Raw genomic sequence first — 15,812 nt, forward strand, 5'->3', positions numbered from 1 at the left:
CTTCTCCTCCAAGAACTTATCCAAACCTTTTTTGAACCCAGCTATACTAATTGCACTAACAACATCCTCTGGCAACAAATTCCAGAGCTTTATTGTGCGTTGAGTGAAAAAGAATTTTCTTCAATTAGTCTTAAATGTGCTACTTACTAACTTCATGGATTGCCCCCTAGTCCTTCTATTATTTGAAAGTGTAAATAACCGAGTCACATCTACTCGTTCAAGACCTCTCATGATGTTAAAGACCTCTATCATGTCCCCCCTCAGCCGTCTCTTCTCCAAGCTGAACAGCCCTAACCTCTTCAGCCTTTCCTCATAGGGAAGCTGTTCCATCCACTTTATCATTTTGGTTGCCCTTCTATGTACCTTCTCCATCACAACTATATCTTTTTTAAGATGCGGCGACCAGAATTGTACACAGTATTCAAGGTGCGGTCTCACCATGGAGCGATATAGAGGCATTATGACATTTTCCGTTTTATTAACCATTCCCTTCCTAATAATTCCTAACATTCTATTTGCTTTTTTGACTGCTGCAGCACACTGAGCCGACGATTTTAAAGTATTATCCACTATGATGCCTAGATCTTTTTCCTGGGTGGTAGCTCCTAATATGGAACCTACCATTGTGTAACTACAGCAAGGATTATTTTTCCCTATATGCAACACCTTGCACTTGTCCACATTAAATTTCATCTGCCATTTGGATGCCCAATCTTCCAGTCTTGCAAGGTCCTCCTGTAATGTATCACAGTCCGCTTGTGATTTAACTACTCTGAATAATTTTGTGTCATCTGCAAATTTGATAACCTCACTCGTATTCTTTTCCAGATCATATATATATATATATATATATATATATATATATATGGAAAAGCACCAGTCCAAGTACAGATCCCTGAGGCACTCCACTGTTTACCCTTTTCCACTGAGAAAATTGCCCATTTAATCCTACTCTCTGTTTCCTGTCTTTTAACCAGTTTGTAATCCTCGAAAGGACATCGCCTCATATCCCATGACTTTTTAGTTTTCATAGAAGCCGCTCATGAGGGACTTTGTCAAACGCCTTCTGAAAATCCAAATACACTACATTTACAGATTCACCTTTATCCACATGTTTATTAACCCCTTCAAAAAAAATGAAGCAGATTTGTTAGGCAAGACTTCCCTTGGGTAAATCCATGCTGACTTTGTTTCATTAAACCATGTCTTTCTAACTTGAAACACGTGGAACTTAAACTGGTTTGAGATCCAGGGCACCGGTGTCACTAGACATCGACACAACCAGGGCTCAGGTTCTATTAGACAGTATCCTGAATGTGGTGCTGTTGAAAAATCTGAATAGACGTTACTTGCTGGCAACTTGAGAACCTTGGGACGCTATAAAGCCCTGCCTGTTGCTTGCCTCTCTCTCACTGCTTACAGGCAGCAAGACCACAGCAGCTAGAAATGGAGGCAGGAGGAACTGCCCCAAACAGCTCTGCTATTTTTCTTGCTTCCTTTCCTTCCCCTGTGATCTATGCTGAACTGAAGTGCATATGCTGCCAACAGAAAAGAAGAGCCAGTACATAAAGGGGAGCGCAGAAGGTCTGCTGTGCTCTCTTCAGCTACTCTTGCTTCTGTCTCCAGCAAGTGCTGTCTGTTGTGGGGGATACAAGGGGGAGTCGCTGTGTAGATTCTGGGACTTTGGACTTTGCACTGCAGCAGGGAGAGCAGCAGGATTGAGCCACCATCCTGCAGCGGGCAGACAGGCTGTGAGTGATATTTGAGAAGGGTGAGCAGTTGAATACTGAAAGGGGTGAGATATAGATGGGACAAATGCATTTGGAAGATGAGTGAAGAGGGATGAATATTTGAAGTGGGGGAAATGGGCAAGGAAGAGGAGAATGCTGGAAGTGAGAAAGCTGGGTGAAGAGGAAGCAATGCTGGAGCTGCAGGGAGCGGTGAGTGCTATTTTAATTGATGACAGAAATGCAAATTTGTGCTGTCTGGCATCTTTTCATCTACATGGTCCTCATTGACATGCAGGGCCAGATTTAAGAGTTTGGTACCCATAGGCAGGGCTGGAGAATGGCAGGGATGGGGGGAGAAAGGGGGTGATGTCTCTCCCTGCAACTGCAAAGAGCACAGATTATGGGGGGGTGGCCAGAGTGCCACTGTAGCACCTTTTTGAAGTGCTGCGCAGTCAAGAAGTAAGGGGCAGGGAACAGGTTCCTCTTCAGCCTAGGTATTTGGTGCAAAAATGTGGTACTCTAGGTACTTGCCTATGCTGCTTATCTGAGCCTGCTGCCATATGTTCCACAGCAGGTGTAAGAGGGCCAGGACCAGAGATGAGCTGGAATAGAAGAGGTCTGTGAGAACCCTAGGGACAAGGAGGTGGGGGTGAGTGGATGGAGTATGTGAGAGTCTGAGGTGTAGAAGGGTGCAAAAGAGTTGGGTTTGGGATTGGTAGAGGGATGCAAGAGCCGGGGTGCGAAAGTTGGAAGAAAGGGGTAGAAAGGATGAGAAAGAACTGAGGGAGGATGAGAGAATGCAAGAGATAGTTGTATGTAGCCTCCTAAAACAAATTGTAATATGCGTATTGGTTTTTTGTTGTGTTGACAGAATTATTTTGGTCCTGCCACAGTCAGATCCCTAATGGGAAACTATCGTGAGCAAGCAGCACCAGTGGACATAAAAGTGCCATTGCACGAGTTCAGCAACCTGAACCCTGAGCCTGTGGTGAGTTCAAATCTTAGCTCATGTTAATAATAAATAGTAGATGACAACTGGTAAAGGCCAACTAGCCCATCCACAACAGGATGGGTTATAGAGAGGGGTAAAGGTAGAAACTGTAGATGGGGGTGAGCCAGGAGGCAAGGTGGGAAGATCATTGGACGGAGTTGTGGGAAAGGAAGGAAGAAGCAAATGAGTGAAAGGAAAATAAAAGTATAACCCCTGAATGGGATAAAACCAAGATAATGGACCCAAAGGCACACAATTAAGGATTTGACCCTACTTGCAGCAGTTCTGAGTGGTCCAGTGCTCCCTGTGGGAGGAAGATAAGCTTAAATTCAGTGGGAGCCCTGAGAGGAGAGGATCATTTTGCTAGTGGCTGAAGAGGATTGGTAAGTATTGCTTTGGGAAATTTTAGAACTTAAAAAGTTTTGGGGAGAGGTAAAGTATTGGCGTATATTCTTTGGTGTGTGTTTGTGCTTGTTTAAAAAAAAAAAAAGAAAAAGCAAGCCAAAAGGTAGGTAAAAGATTAGAGTTTGTATGTTTATTAAAAAAGCTAGCCAAAAGGTAGGTAAAGGCTTGGAGTTTGAAAAGCCGGCTGTTAATACAAATAAAAAACAGACTTTGAAATGTCTGTATGCCAATGGCCAGAAGTCTAAGAAGAAAGATGGAAGAGTTAGAATGTATAGCAGTGAATGATTAGATAGACTTGGAAAGAGGATAACCAATGGGATAGTGCCATACCAGGGTGCAAATTATATCGCAATGATAGGGAGGAGCAACTTGGTGGGAGGGGTGGTGCTTTATGTCCAGAATGGCATGGACTACAACAGGATAAGGATCCTGCAAAAGACTAAATGCATAATAGAATCTTTATGGGTAGAAATTCCATATGTGTCAGGAAAGAGTATAGCGATATGAATATACTACCATCCACCTGGACAAAATGATAAGACAGATGATGACATGCTAAGAGAAATTAGGGAAGCTAACCAAATTGGTAGTGCAGTAATAATGGGAGAGTTCAATTACCCCAGTATTGACTGGGTAAATGTAACACCAGGATATGCTAGAGAAATAAAGTTCCTGGGTAGAATAAATGACAGATTTATGGAGCAATTGGTTCAGGAACCGATGAACAGGGGAGCTAATTTAGATATAATTCTGAGTAGTGTGCAGGATTTGGTGAGAGAGGTAATGGTGGTGGTGGCGGCCGCCTAGCAATAGTGATCATAACATGATCAAATTTGAATTAATGACTGGAAGAGAGACAATAAGTAGATCCACAGCTCTAGCACTAAACTTTCAAAAGAGAAACTTTGATAAAATGAGAATAATAGTTAGAAAAAATTGAAAGGTGCAACTACAAAACGTTAAGAGTGTACAATAGGCATTGACATTGTTAAAAAATACCATCTAAGAAGTGCAGTCCAGATGTATTCCATGCATTAAGAAAGGTGGAAGGAAGGCCAAATAATTGCCAGTATGGTTAAAAGGTAAGGGAAAAAGGCTATTTTAGCTGAAAGATTTGGAAGAAGGATCCATCTGAAGAAAATAGGAAAACGCATAAGCATTGGCAAGTTAAATGTAAAACATTGATAAGACAGGCTAAAAGAGCATTTGAAAAGAAGTTGGCCGTAGAGGCAAAAACTCATAATAAAATCTTTTTTAAATATATCCAAAGCAGGAAACCTGGAAGGGAGTGAGCTGGACCATTAGATCAGCGATTCTCAACTGGTGTGTCACGACACACCAATGTGTCGCCAAGCACCAGCTGGTGTGTTGCGGCTCCCGGTGTCCCACAGCCCCAGTTATACTTCCCTTTACCTTTTTCCTGCCTCTGCTGGCCAATGGGAAGCCTCCTCCCTTCTTCCTACCCCCGCGGGCCAATGGGAAGCCTCCTCCCTTCTTCCTGCCCCTGCGGGCCAATCAGAAGAAGGAAGGAGGTTTCCCATTGGCCCACGGGGCAGGAAGAAGGGGGGCATCTCATAGCCCGGGGTGGGGAGATTTGAGGGGGGCTGGGAGGAGTGGCAGTGTCCAGGCCCATGGTGGTGAAGAAGCCTGACCCTGTCGAAGCAAGGCCGCCATGAGCTGGAAGTGAAATTAAATACAGTAGCGAGCCACAAAGAAAAGAGGCCAGCCACGCCAGGATTTCCCACTTCCAAAGCGGCAGGGAACCACGATAGAGTAGGGATTCCCCAAAGCGGCAGTGAGTCGCAAGCACGAAGAAGCCGTTTGCTCCGGGGATTCCCCCCCATGCAACAGTGAGTGTGGCAGAGCCGCAATTAAAGTAAACGTGGCCTATGCTGCTTACAGATGGGGCAATTGGAGCTCCCAGCGGCTGTAAAAGCAGGCAAATAGGGGGACGTGGGAGCCTAGGGATATCCAGACAGCCAGAAGAAAGGCCTGAGTGCTGTGGCATATTTTTCTAAAATAAATGTTTGCTGCTTCAGTGCGCTGAGAAGGCAGCAGCAGCACTGGGCAATCTGCCACTGCGAAATTAAAGGGGGAACACAGCACTGGGGCTCTAAGCAAAATGTGTGTGAGAGAAGAGAGAGAGCCTGGGCATGGAGGTGACTGGGGTGTGTGTGAGAGACAGAGACTGGGCAGGAAGGTGACTGGGGTGTGTGAGAGAGAAGAGAGAGAGATGGGGCAGGGAGGTGACTGGGGTGTGTATGAGAGACAGAGACTAGGCAGGGTGGTGACTGGGGTGTGTGTGAGAGACAGAGACTGAGCAGGGAGGTGACTGGGGTGTGTGTGAGAGACAGAGACTGGCCGTAGAGTTTAATTGGGGTGTATGTGTGTGTGTGTGTGTGTGTCTGTGAGTGACTGGTTGTGGGCCCTAAAGAAGAGGACCGTGAGGACAGAGATTCAGCAACCGTTGCTGCTCCTGGTATGTGGTTTCAAGGGAAAGGAGTAGGAGAGTTGATGGAGAGGGTAAATAAAGGTGGCATTTTAAGTTTATTTTTCTTGATTGACTGCCATTTTAATTATTGAGTATTATGTGATGTGTCTGCTGTTTTGAAATATTTTATTGATATTTGGAAAATTTTTAATTTTTATGAGTTTTAATTGTTTGACATTATTCTATTCATCAGCTGTTTTGTAACATTTATTAATATAGCTTTACAATTATTTCTGTGTGGGGGATCTATAGCAGCTTGGCTTGTTCTGTTTTTCTAATAGGAGGTGTATTAGTGTTTAGGGCCTGGTTAAATATTTGTAGTGTTGCGATTTCATAGATAGGGTTGTTATGTGTTCCATAATACAGGTGTAACTTTGTGCGGCTTAGTTTCTGTGCATATTGCAGATCCTGGGACTGTGTTAGGTGCTATATTTCTCTTTCCATTTCTCCAGGCTTGCACTGCATGCAGAGTGGCTTTTTTTGGTTTTCCATTCAGGATCTGTCTCCATATTTATAATGGGTGGTCTTTCTGTACTTAGTAAAGGCCAGTTCTGTGTGTGACAAGGTGAGGTATTTTACCAGCATGTAGGCATTTGTATGACTTTTATTTGTTGTGTTTTCTCAATAGGATATGCATCAGTGGTAAATTACTGTCTTTTCATAAGGAAGGCTATTGTGCCTGGTAGTAAATGGAGTTTGTTTTGCTTTTACTGAGATGTCATCCGAACCAGAATATCTTTTTTTTTTATGGTGACTTGTACAGAGTAATGCCCTAGTTCTGCTCTGCATCCATTGTTGGGGGTCAAGGGGGTTCCTGTGAATGCAGAGCAGAACTAGGGCATTACCCATGCATGTACTTTAGCCCTGTGATGGTCACATGTTCAGTGTGTCACGCATGTGAGAACCATCTGTCAGGTGTGTCCCGGCCGAAAAAAGGTTGAGAACCACTGCATTAGATGATCGAGGGGTTAGAGAGGTACTGAGGAAAGATAAGGCCCTTGCGGAAAGATTAAATTAATTCTTTGCTTCAGTATGATGTTCGGAGGATACCGATTCTGGATTCAGTTTCAAGGGTGACGGTTCAGATGAACTGAACCAAATCATGGTGAACCTGGAAGATGTAGTAGGCCAGATTGACAAACTGAAGAGTAGCCAATCACCTAGAGCAGACAGTATACATTTCAGGGTTTTGAAATAACTAAAAAATGAAATTTCAGACCTATTACAAGTAATCTGTAACCAATCTTTAAAATCATCCATTGACCTGAAGACTGGAAGGTGGCCAATGTAACCCCAATATATAAAAAGGGCTCCAGAGATGATCCAGGAAACTATAGACCGGTTAGCCTGATTTCAATGCCAGGAAAAATAATGGAAACTATTAGAAAGAATATAATCACAGAACATAAGGATAGACATGATTTAAAGGGATACAGCCAACATAGATTTACCCAAGGGAAGTTTTGCCTCACAAATCTACTATTTTTTTGAAGGGGTGAATAAATATGTGGAAAATATGTGGTATATTTGGATTTTCAGAAGGCATTTGACAAAGTTCCTCATTAGAGGCTTCTAAGAAAACTAAAAAGTCAAGGGCTAGGAGGCAACGACTTTTTGTGGATTACAAATTGGTTAAAAGACATGAAACACAGAGTAGGATTAAATGGTCTGTTTTCACAGTGGAAAAAAGTAAACAGTGGAGTGCCTCAGGAATCTGTACTTGGACTGGTGCTTTTTAATATATTTTATAAATGATCTGGAAAGAGGTATGATGAGTGAGGGGATCAAATTTGCAGATGACACAAAATTATGCATAGTAGTTAAATCATAAATAGATTGTGATAAATTGCAGGAGAACCTTGTGAGGGTGGAAGATTGGGCATCCAAATGACAGATGAAATTTAATGTGGACATGTGCAAGGTGATATATTTTGGGGTAGATTTTAAAACGTGCACGCAGAGCACGCACACATGTACACCCATTTTATAACATTTACATCCATTTTTAACATGTCAGACTTGGAGCATGGGAAGCTGTGTCTTAACTGGGTGGGTGCCGTGCACTTTGCCTCTGCCACTACATAGTCCGCTGGTGTAGCCATCTTGATCCATAAGCGATTGCCTCTTTCCGTAAAGCATGAACTTAAGGATCCCATGGGCCGGTACCTCATATTAGTGGCTGAAATATTTCAGACCATGGTAATGTTGTGCAATAACCCTTGTGCGGATTTTTTTCAGGTGGTGCATGATCAGCTGGTGCCTTATATGGACCACAGTATTATCATGGGGGGTGATTTCAATACCATTAAAGTCCCCCAGATGGATAGAGATGGTGTGTTGGGACAAGGTCGGGGTCCTTGGAGTAAATATATTTCTTTCCTAGAACGTGAGCTAGACCTTGTAGATGCATGACACACGCTAAACCCCACGGCGAGAGACTTTATGTACTTTTCACGTGCCCATGCAACTCAGTCTCGCTTGGACTACCTACTGATAAGTACTTGCCTGTTCTCTAAACTTACAGATGCGGGAATAGATGACATAATACTCTCCGATCATGCCCTGGTTTGGGTGGATTTGACCTGGTCAGCCACGACCCCTGTTTCTTTGACATGGTGGTACACTTACTATTTAGGAGAAGATATGGGTTTCCGGGAACACCTTCAGGCTAAGTGGAAGGAGTACACTCTCCATAATGAACAGCATAGGGCGGACCCAGTGCTTTACTGGTACTCCTCGAAAACGGTTATGCGGGGGGGGGGGGGGGGGGAATTATTTCTTATGTCACCCATTGGAGGAAAATGATAGACAAATTAATTCTTACCTTAAGCTTTCAGCTACAATGCATTAAGCGAACACTAATATAGGATAATTTTCCATCCCATAGGGAGGTTTACTTATCTTTACAGAGTGCTATAAATTCCGTATTGCACCAGCAGGCGAAGAAGAGCATGTTGTTTTACCAACACAAGCTGTTTCAGTTGGGCATTAAATCAGGTAGAATCTTGGCTAATCTAATTAGAGCGCAGTGAGCATCTAGCTATGTGGCTACATTGAAATCCCCGATGGGCCAGTTGGTAACTGACACCCCCACAATCTTAAAGACATTCCGGGATTATTACACTGCCGAACATTGGGACCCAGTGTCTTGTCAACAGTTTATTGATAAGATTGATATACCGCAAGTGACACTTGAACAGCAAGCCCAATTGAACCAGCCGATTACAGAGGTAGAGACTCGATGGGTCATTTGGCAGGCGAAGCATTATAAGGCCCCTGGCCCTGATGGCTTCACAGCAGAGTATTATAAAACCTTGCTTGACACTTTGGTAGGGCCACTTACCAGTACCTTTAATGCCCTGATTGAAACGAGTGCTTATCCGGAGGATAGTAATATGGATCACATAACTCTTATCCCCAAGCCGGGGAAGGACCCACAATCCCGAGCATCATATTGACCTATATCTTTATTAAATGTTGATCAGAAATTGTTAGACAAGATTTTGGAGATAGGTTGGCTTCCATTGACTTCCATTGGCTTCCTTGATTCGATCTAATCAGGTAGGGTTTGTGCAGAAAAGCTATATGCTCACGAACACGCGGCAAGTTTTAGCTACAATGGCCCTGTGCGCACAGACTGAAGAGCCCATATTGGCAATTGGGTTCCATGCCAAAAAAGCATCTAATAATTCTTAACATTCTGTTTGCTTTTTTGACTGCCACAGTACACTGAACCAACAATTTCAATGTATTATCCACTATGACGCCTAGATCTCTTTCCTGGGTAGTAGCTCCTAATTTGGAACCTAACATCATGTAACTATAGCATGGGTTATTTTGGACTTATCCACATTAAATTTCATCTGCCATTTGGATGCCCAATTTTCCAGTCTCACAAGGTCCTCCTGCAATTTATCAAAATCCGCTTGTGATTTAACTGCTCTGACTAATTTTATATCATCTGCAAATTTGATTACCTCACTCATCGTGTTCCTTTCCAGATCATTTATAAATATATTGAAAAGCACGGGTCCCAGTACAAATCCCTGAGGTACTCTGATGCCCACCCCCTTCCACTGAGAAAATTGTCCATTTAATCCTACTCTCTATTTCCTGTCTTTTAATCAGTTTGTAGTCTACAAAAGGACATCACCACCTATCCCATGACTATTTACTTTTCCTGGAAGCTTCTCATGAGGAACTTTGTCAAATGCCTTCTGAAAATCCAAATACACATCATCTAATGGTTCACCTTTATCTACATGTTTATTAACCCCTTCAAAAAAGTGAAGCAGATTTGTGAAGCAAGACTTGCCTTGGGAAAAGCCATGCTGACTTTGGTCCATTAAACCATGTCTTTCTATATGTTCTGTGACTCTGATCTTTAGAACACATTCCACTATTTTTCCTGGCACTGAAGTCAGGCTAACTGGTCTGTAGTTTCCTGGATTGCCTCTGGAGCCCTTTTTAAATATTGGGTTCACATTAGCCAGCCTCCAGTCTTCAGGTACAATGGATGATTTTAATGATAGATTACAAATTTTTACTAATGGATCTGAAATTTATTTCTGAGTTCCTTCAGAACCCTGGGTATATACCATCTGGTCCAGGTGATTTATTACTCTTCAGTTTGTCAATCAGGCCTACCACATCTTCTAGGCTCACCGTAATTTGGTTCATTCCATCTGAATCATTACCCATGAAAACCTTCTCCAATACAGGTACCTCCCCAACATCCTCTTCAGTAAACACAGAAGCAAAGAAATTGTTTAATCTTTCCACAATGGCCTTATCTTCTCTAAGTGCCCCTTTAACTCCTAGATCATCTAATGGTCCAACTGACTCCCTCACAGGTTTTCTGCTTTGGATATATTTTTTAAAGTTTTTACTGTGCGTTTTTGCCTTTACGGCCAACTTCTTTTCAAATTCTCTCTTAGCCTGTCTTAATCAATGTCTTATATTTAACTTGCCAACGCTTATGCTTTATCCTATTTTCTTCTGTTGGATCCTTCTTCCAATTTTTGAATGAAGATCTTTTGGCTAAAATAGCCTCTTTCACCTCACCTTTTAACCATGCCGGTAATCGTTTTGCCTTCTTTCCACCTTTCAAACGGGCCGATGCAGTAAAGTGCGCTCAGGCTGAGCGCACTGTTAGCCCGCGTTTGGCCGCATGTTTTCAACACGCTATTTTTACCCCTTATACAGTAAGGGGTAATAGTGCGTGGAAAACGCACGGCCAAACCCCCCCCCCCCCCCTTCGAAACTAATAGCACCTGAAACATGCAAATGCATGTTGATGGGCCTATTAGTCATTCCCACACGATACAGAAACTAAAATGTGCAGCAAAGCCGCACATTTTACTTTCAGAAATTAACGCCTGCCAAAGGAGGGTGTTAATTTCGGCCAGCACTGAGAAAGTTTACAGAAAAGCAGAAAAAACTGCTTTTCTGTACACTCTCCAACTTAATATTATAGCAATATTAAGTCGGAGGCCAAAAAAAAAATAAAAAAATAAAAAATCTGCCCATGGCCTGGAAGATGGACGCTCAATTTTACTGGCATCTGTTCTCGAACCTGCTGCCAGCCAGGAGGTGCTAGAGACACGCTAGTGTCCCTAGCGTCTCCTTTTACCACGGGCCCTCATTTACATTTTTTTTCTGAATCGCGCGCCCAGGAGAGTGGCCTGGGCATGCGCCGGGAGAGCGGGTGCTCACCGGCTCTCCCGCGGGTTTTTCTGTATCGGCCCGTTAATGTGTGGAATACATCTGGACTGTGCTTCTAGGATGGTTTTTTTTTTTTTTTTTTTTTAACAATGTCCATGCCTCTTGCACACTTTTTACCTTTGTAGTTGCTCCTTTCAGTTTTTTTCTAACTATTTTTCTCAATTTATCAAAGTTTCCCTTTTTAAAGTTTAGCACTAGAGCCGTGGATTTGCTTACTGTCCCCTTCCAGTCATTAATTCAAATTTAATCATATTATGATCACTATTGCCAAGCGGCCCCTCCACCGTTACCTCTCTCACCAAATCCTGTGTTCCACTGAGAATTAGATCTAAAATTGCTCCCTCTCTCGTCGGTTCCTGAACCAATTGCTCCAAAAAACTGTACTTTATTCCATCCAGGAACTTTATCTCTCTAGCATGTCCCAATGATACATTTGCCCAGTCAAAATCGGGGCAACTGAAATATCCCATTATCACTGCACTACCAATTTGGTTAGTTTCCCTAATTTCTCTTATCATTTCACCATCTTGGCCAGGTGAATGGTAGATACTCCTATCACTATACTCTTCCCCAACACACAAGGGATTTCTACCCATAAAGATTCGACTGCACATTTAGTCTCATGCAGGATCTTTATCGTATTGGACTCTATGCCATCCCGGACATAAAGCGCCACCCTGCATCCCAGATGCTCCTGTCATTGCGATATAATTTGTACACTGGGATAGCATTGTCCCATTGGTTATCCTCCTTCCACCATGTCTCTCTGTTGCGTCCGTCGGTCTCAGATGACTTTGCCCTCTGTGCCTCACCTTCCTTCCTGCTCTCTCTGCTAGCCTTGGGAAGATGGCTGCCACTGTGTCTTCATGCCGCTCTCTCCGGTGTCCACGGAACGGCAATGGCAAGGATATCCGCCATGTTTCTCCTGAGGGCCTCCTAGGGAGTGCGCGCGCATGCCACTCACGGCTTTATCCACGTCATGGCAGGAACTTCGGGGGCATCCCCCTCGAGTGACATCACGCCATCCGGGTGTTTAGCCTGCCCTTTGTTTGTTAACAATTTCAGTTAGCAAGGATTGGAATGCCTCCGGTCTGAGCTACTCTGCCGCTTCCATGCTGCCGCTGGAAGCTCTCTCTGCCCTTTGGGTTATTCATCTAACCTGGGTACCCGCTCCTTGGGGGCCCTTTGCTTTCTTTCAGGTGCCTATCTGGGATACCAGGTACTCGCTCCTCAAGGACCTGCTCTCCCTGCCTTGGTGCCTGCAATCCTACTACTTCTGCCTGCTGGGATCTCCATCAATACAGCTACCAACTTAGTGAGTAATCTAACCTTTATCAGTCTGTCTCATCTACAGCTCAGCACTGGGAACCTGCATCCGGAACTCCTTATACTACGGTGTGCTGCTAACATCTACCATTGTGAGACGGGTCTCGGTCTCCTCTGCCAAGGGTCCCTGGACTGCTACTACTGGATCACCTCACTACTGCTACCTTCAGTGGTATCATTCAGCTGTATAATAAAGACAAATCTTCTGTGGTTGCATGCCTCGAGTCTGGCCTAGTACTGCGGTTCCTCACGGGGCTCCTCCCCGTGGGAGTGGCCATCACCGCAGTACCCAAGAATCCACTCCAACACCTCAAAACCATAAAACTCTGAGATGCCAATTAAGTCTATGTCATCATTCACTGCTTTACATTCTAATTCTCCCATCTTACTTCTTACACTTCTGGCATTAGCATACAAACATTTCAAAGTTTGTTTTTTGTTTGTATTTTCATTCTGCTTTTTAATTGATAGGGATAAATTAGAATTTTTAAGCTCAGGTGAGTTTTTAGTTACAGGCACTTGGACTACTTTTCTTATTGTTGGAACCTCACTGTCGGGATGCCCTAATTCTAATGCATCATTAGTATCCTTTGAAGATACCTTTCTCCGAACCATGCGCTGCTGAGCAACTGTCTGCTTTCCCCTTTGTTCTAGTTTAAAAGCTAGCGCCAGCAGTCTGGTTCCACCCTGGTTAAGGTGGAGCCCATCCCTTCAGAAAAGACTCCCCCCTTCCCAAAAAGTTTCCCCAATTCCTTACAATGCTGAATCCCTTTTCCTTGCACCATCATCTCATCCATGCATTGAGACTCTGGAGCTCTGCCTGCCTCTGGTGACCTGCGCGTGGAATAGGGAGCATTTCAGAGAATGGTACCCTGGAGGTTCTGGATTTAAGCTTTCTACCTAAGAGCCTAAATTTGGCTTGCAGAACCTCCCTCCCACAGTTTCCTATGTTGTTGGTGCCCACATGTACCATGACTGCCGGCTCCTCCCCAGCACTGTCTAAAATCCTATCTAGAGGTGTATTGCTGCTACTGTTGTGGTGGCACCCAGCTCCTCGGTGCAGGCCTGAATAGAAGCATAGGAGCAGCGGCAATGCTCCAGCACATATGAACATGTGGCACTGATGGCAGTTGCCAATATTTAACCTAACCGGTTATTTTCAGACATATCTGATTAGGTTTTAGAGTTGTCTGAGAAACAATTTCCCAGCTAACTTTTTTCATGTATATTCAGCAGGATGTTTTATCCTATGGAAAGCTGTGCGAGGGGTAGGGCTACTGCAGGGCCTTGCAAGCTTGACCAGCAGCAATAGGCCCCTGATGAATTTCCCTGATATCTGCTCTGTTTTTCTGAATATTGGCCTTAAGAGTACTGAAGTACATACTGTATTGTATAATCACAGGGGAAGATCAGATGCTAAGCTGCAACTGGAAGCTTAAATCAAGAAATTTCCAAACATTTAACCTGCTCTTTTTTTTTTTCCTTAAAGTACTTAAAATTTTGTACAGTTTAGAAAAAAAAATCAGGACAGTTGGCAATCCTAGTTTTGGTCAAAACTAAATGGGATAGAATGACTTCTTACCCTGTTAGCTAAGTAATCCAGACAGTTCATAGCCTGCATTTTGTCTGCTCATTGTTATAATATGCCCTGCCCATATTTCAGCTGTTGTGAAAGATGACTCATTAGCATACCTGGGAACTTTTGAGTTGTGGTCACCCTGACTGAGATTGCTGCTGATTAGCAGAGGGTGGGGGAAGGAATGGAATAATATGTATCAGTTCCTCCTTCTGAGATGACCCAGCATACCTCCCCTTCGTCTCTCTCTCACCTCAGCATTCTCTTTGCTCCCTCCCCTTATAAGTCTCAGCTCCCTGACTTTGCATCCTCACTCTACCCTTAGCTGAGTGAGTCCCAAATCCTGGAATCACAGTTGCAGACTGAGTTTTGTGTGTATATGGCAGCCCCTCTCCAGTTTCTCCCCACATGCTGCTTGCTCTACTCCACAGTCACCCCAATTCTCCTGTTTTCTTTGGGCTTACTGAGGAAGGGGATTGGCTGAGCTTTTTACAGAGGCCCTGAGCTTTCTAGTGTTTCCCTGAGACCCTGCAATTGATTCAAATTCCTCGAGGCTCAGGGTGAAATCCTGAGAGGTCCCAGGTATGCTCATTGGGTGGGAAAAGGAAAGATGTGGAGTAACTTTTTCTAGGGAAGGAATAAGAGAATTAAAGGGATAGAAAAATAAGGCACTATTTCTGCAGTAGTGGTTATGTGCATATAATTGATACACTGATAACTTTTTTGTTTGTTTGTTTAATTCCCACAGATTCCTGATGCTCCACCAGCGTATAATAAAATTGCTGCTGGATCGGTGCCTCCTCCTTATTCCCCATGACCTTGGTTTCAGTCTCAAAACTACATGAAATGATGCTTTTCATATCCCTGCCCTCAATAATACAATATAGCTGTAAAGGTTCATTTCCATAAAGTGTGTCTTTTTGCTTTCTGGGGTTTTTTTTTCCACATACTGGTTTATTTACTAAATCTGGTAACACATTATTAAGAACATAAGAAATGCCATGCTGGGTCAGAGCAAGGTCCATCAAGCTCAGTATCCTGTGGCCAGTCCAAGTCGCAAGTACCTGGCAGATCCCAAAAAGTAGATCTATTTCCTGTTGCTCAGTCTTAAGTATAGCAATAGCTTTCTTTAGTCTGCCTGGCTAATAATGTTTTATTAACTTTTCCTCCAGGAACTTGTCCAAATCTCTTTTAAACCCTGCTATGCTAGTTGCCTTGACCACATCCTCTGGCAAATGCCACAACTTGATCATGTGCCAAGTGAAAAAGTACTTTCTACAATTTGTTTCCCCTGTACTAGCCCCGGCTCTCTCATGCCCCATCTATTGTTTATTGGTATAGATCAAAATGAGAACTGCAGGCTTGCCAACTGGAAGATTAGCAGATTACAAAACTGCTTTGCCGTCCTATTTAAGTTACTTAGGGGCTCAGGCTGGTGTTAGAGATGCTGGGTCCAGGACAGAAACTTGAGAGGACACAGATCATCTTCCCCGAATCTTCTTCTTCCTCTTCTCCCTTCTTCCCCTGGCCCCTTCCTGAGTCCTCTTCCTGCTACTCCCTCCAATCCCC

At 43.6% G+C, this 15,812-nt stretch overlaps 1 protein-coding gene across 3 annotated transcripts in view; it reads left to right on the forward strand.

Moving 5' to 3' along the window:
* The window catches only part of MLANA (melan-A), a 97,073-nt gene extending 81,898 nt beyond the window's left edge, over nucleotides 1-15,175 (forward strand). For all 3 annotated transcript variants that reach the window (XM_029613915.1, XM_029613934.1, XM_029613925.1), the window contains exons 4-5: nucleotides 2,602-2,718; nucleotides 14,992-15,175. In XM_029613915.1, coding sequence (XP_029469775.1) covers nucleotides 2,602-2,718; nucleotides 14,992-15,060 — 186 coding nt within the window. In that variant the 3' untranslated portion in view covers nucleotides 15,061-15,175. The remainder of the gene's footprint in view (nucleotides 1-2,601; nucleotides 2,719-14,991) is intronic.
* The last annotated feature ends 637 nt before the right edge of the window (nucleotides 15,176-15,812 follow it).

The sequence above is a fragment of the Rhinatrema bivittatum genome, chromosome 1, assembly GCF_901001135.1.
Source record: "Rhinatrema bivittatum chromosome 1, aRhiBiv1.1, whole genome shotgun sequence".
Lineage (NCBI taxonomy): Eukaryota > Metazoa > Chordata > Amphibia > Gymnophiona > Rhinatrematidae > Rhinatrema > Rhinatrema bivittatum.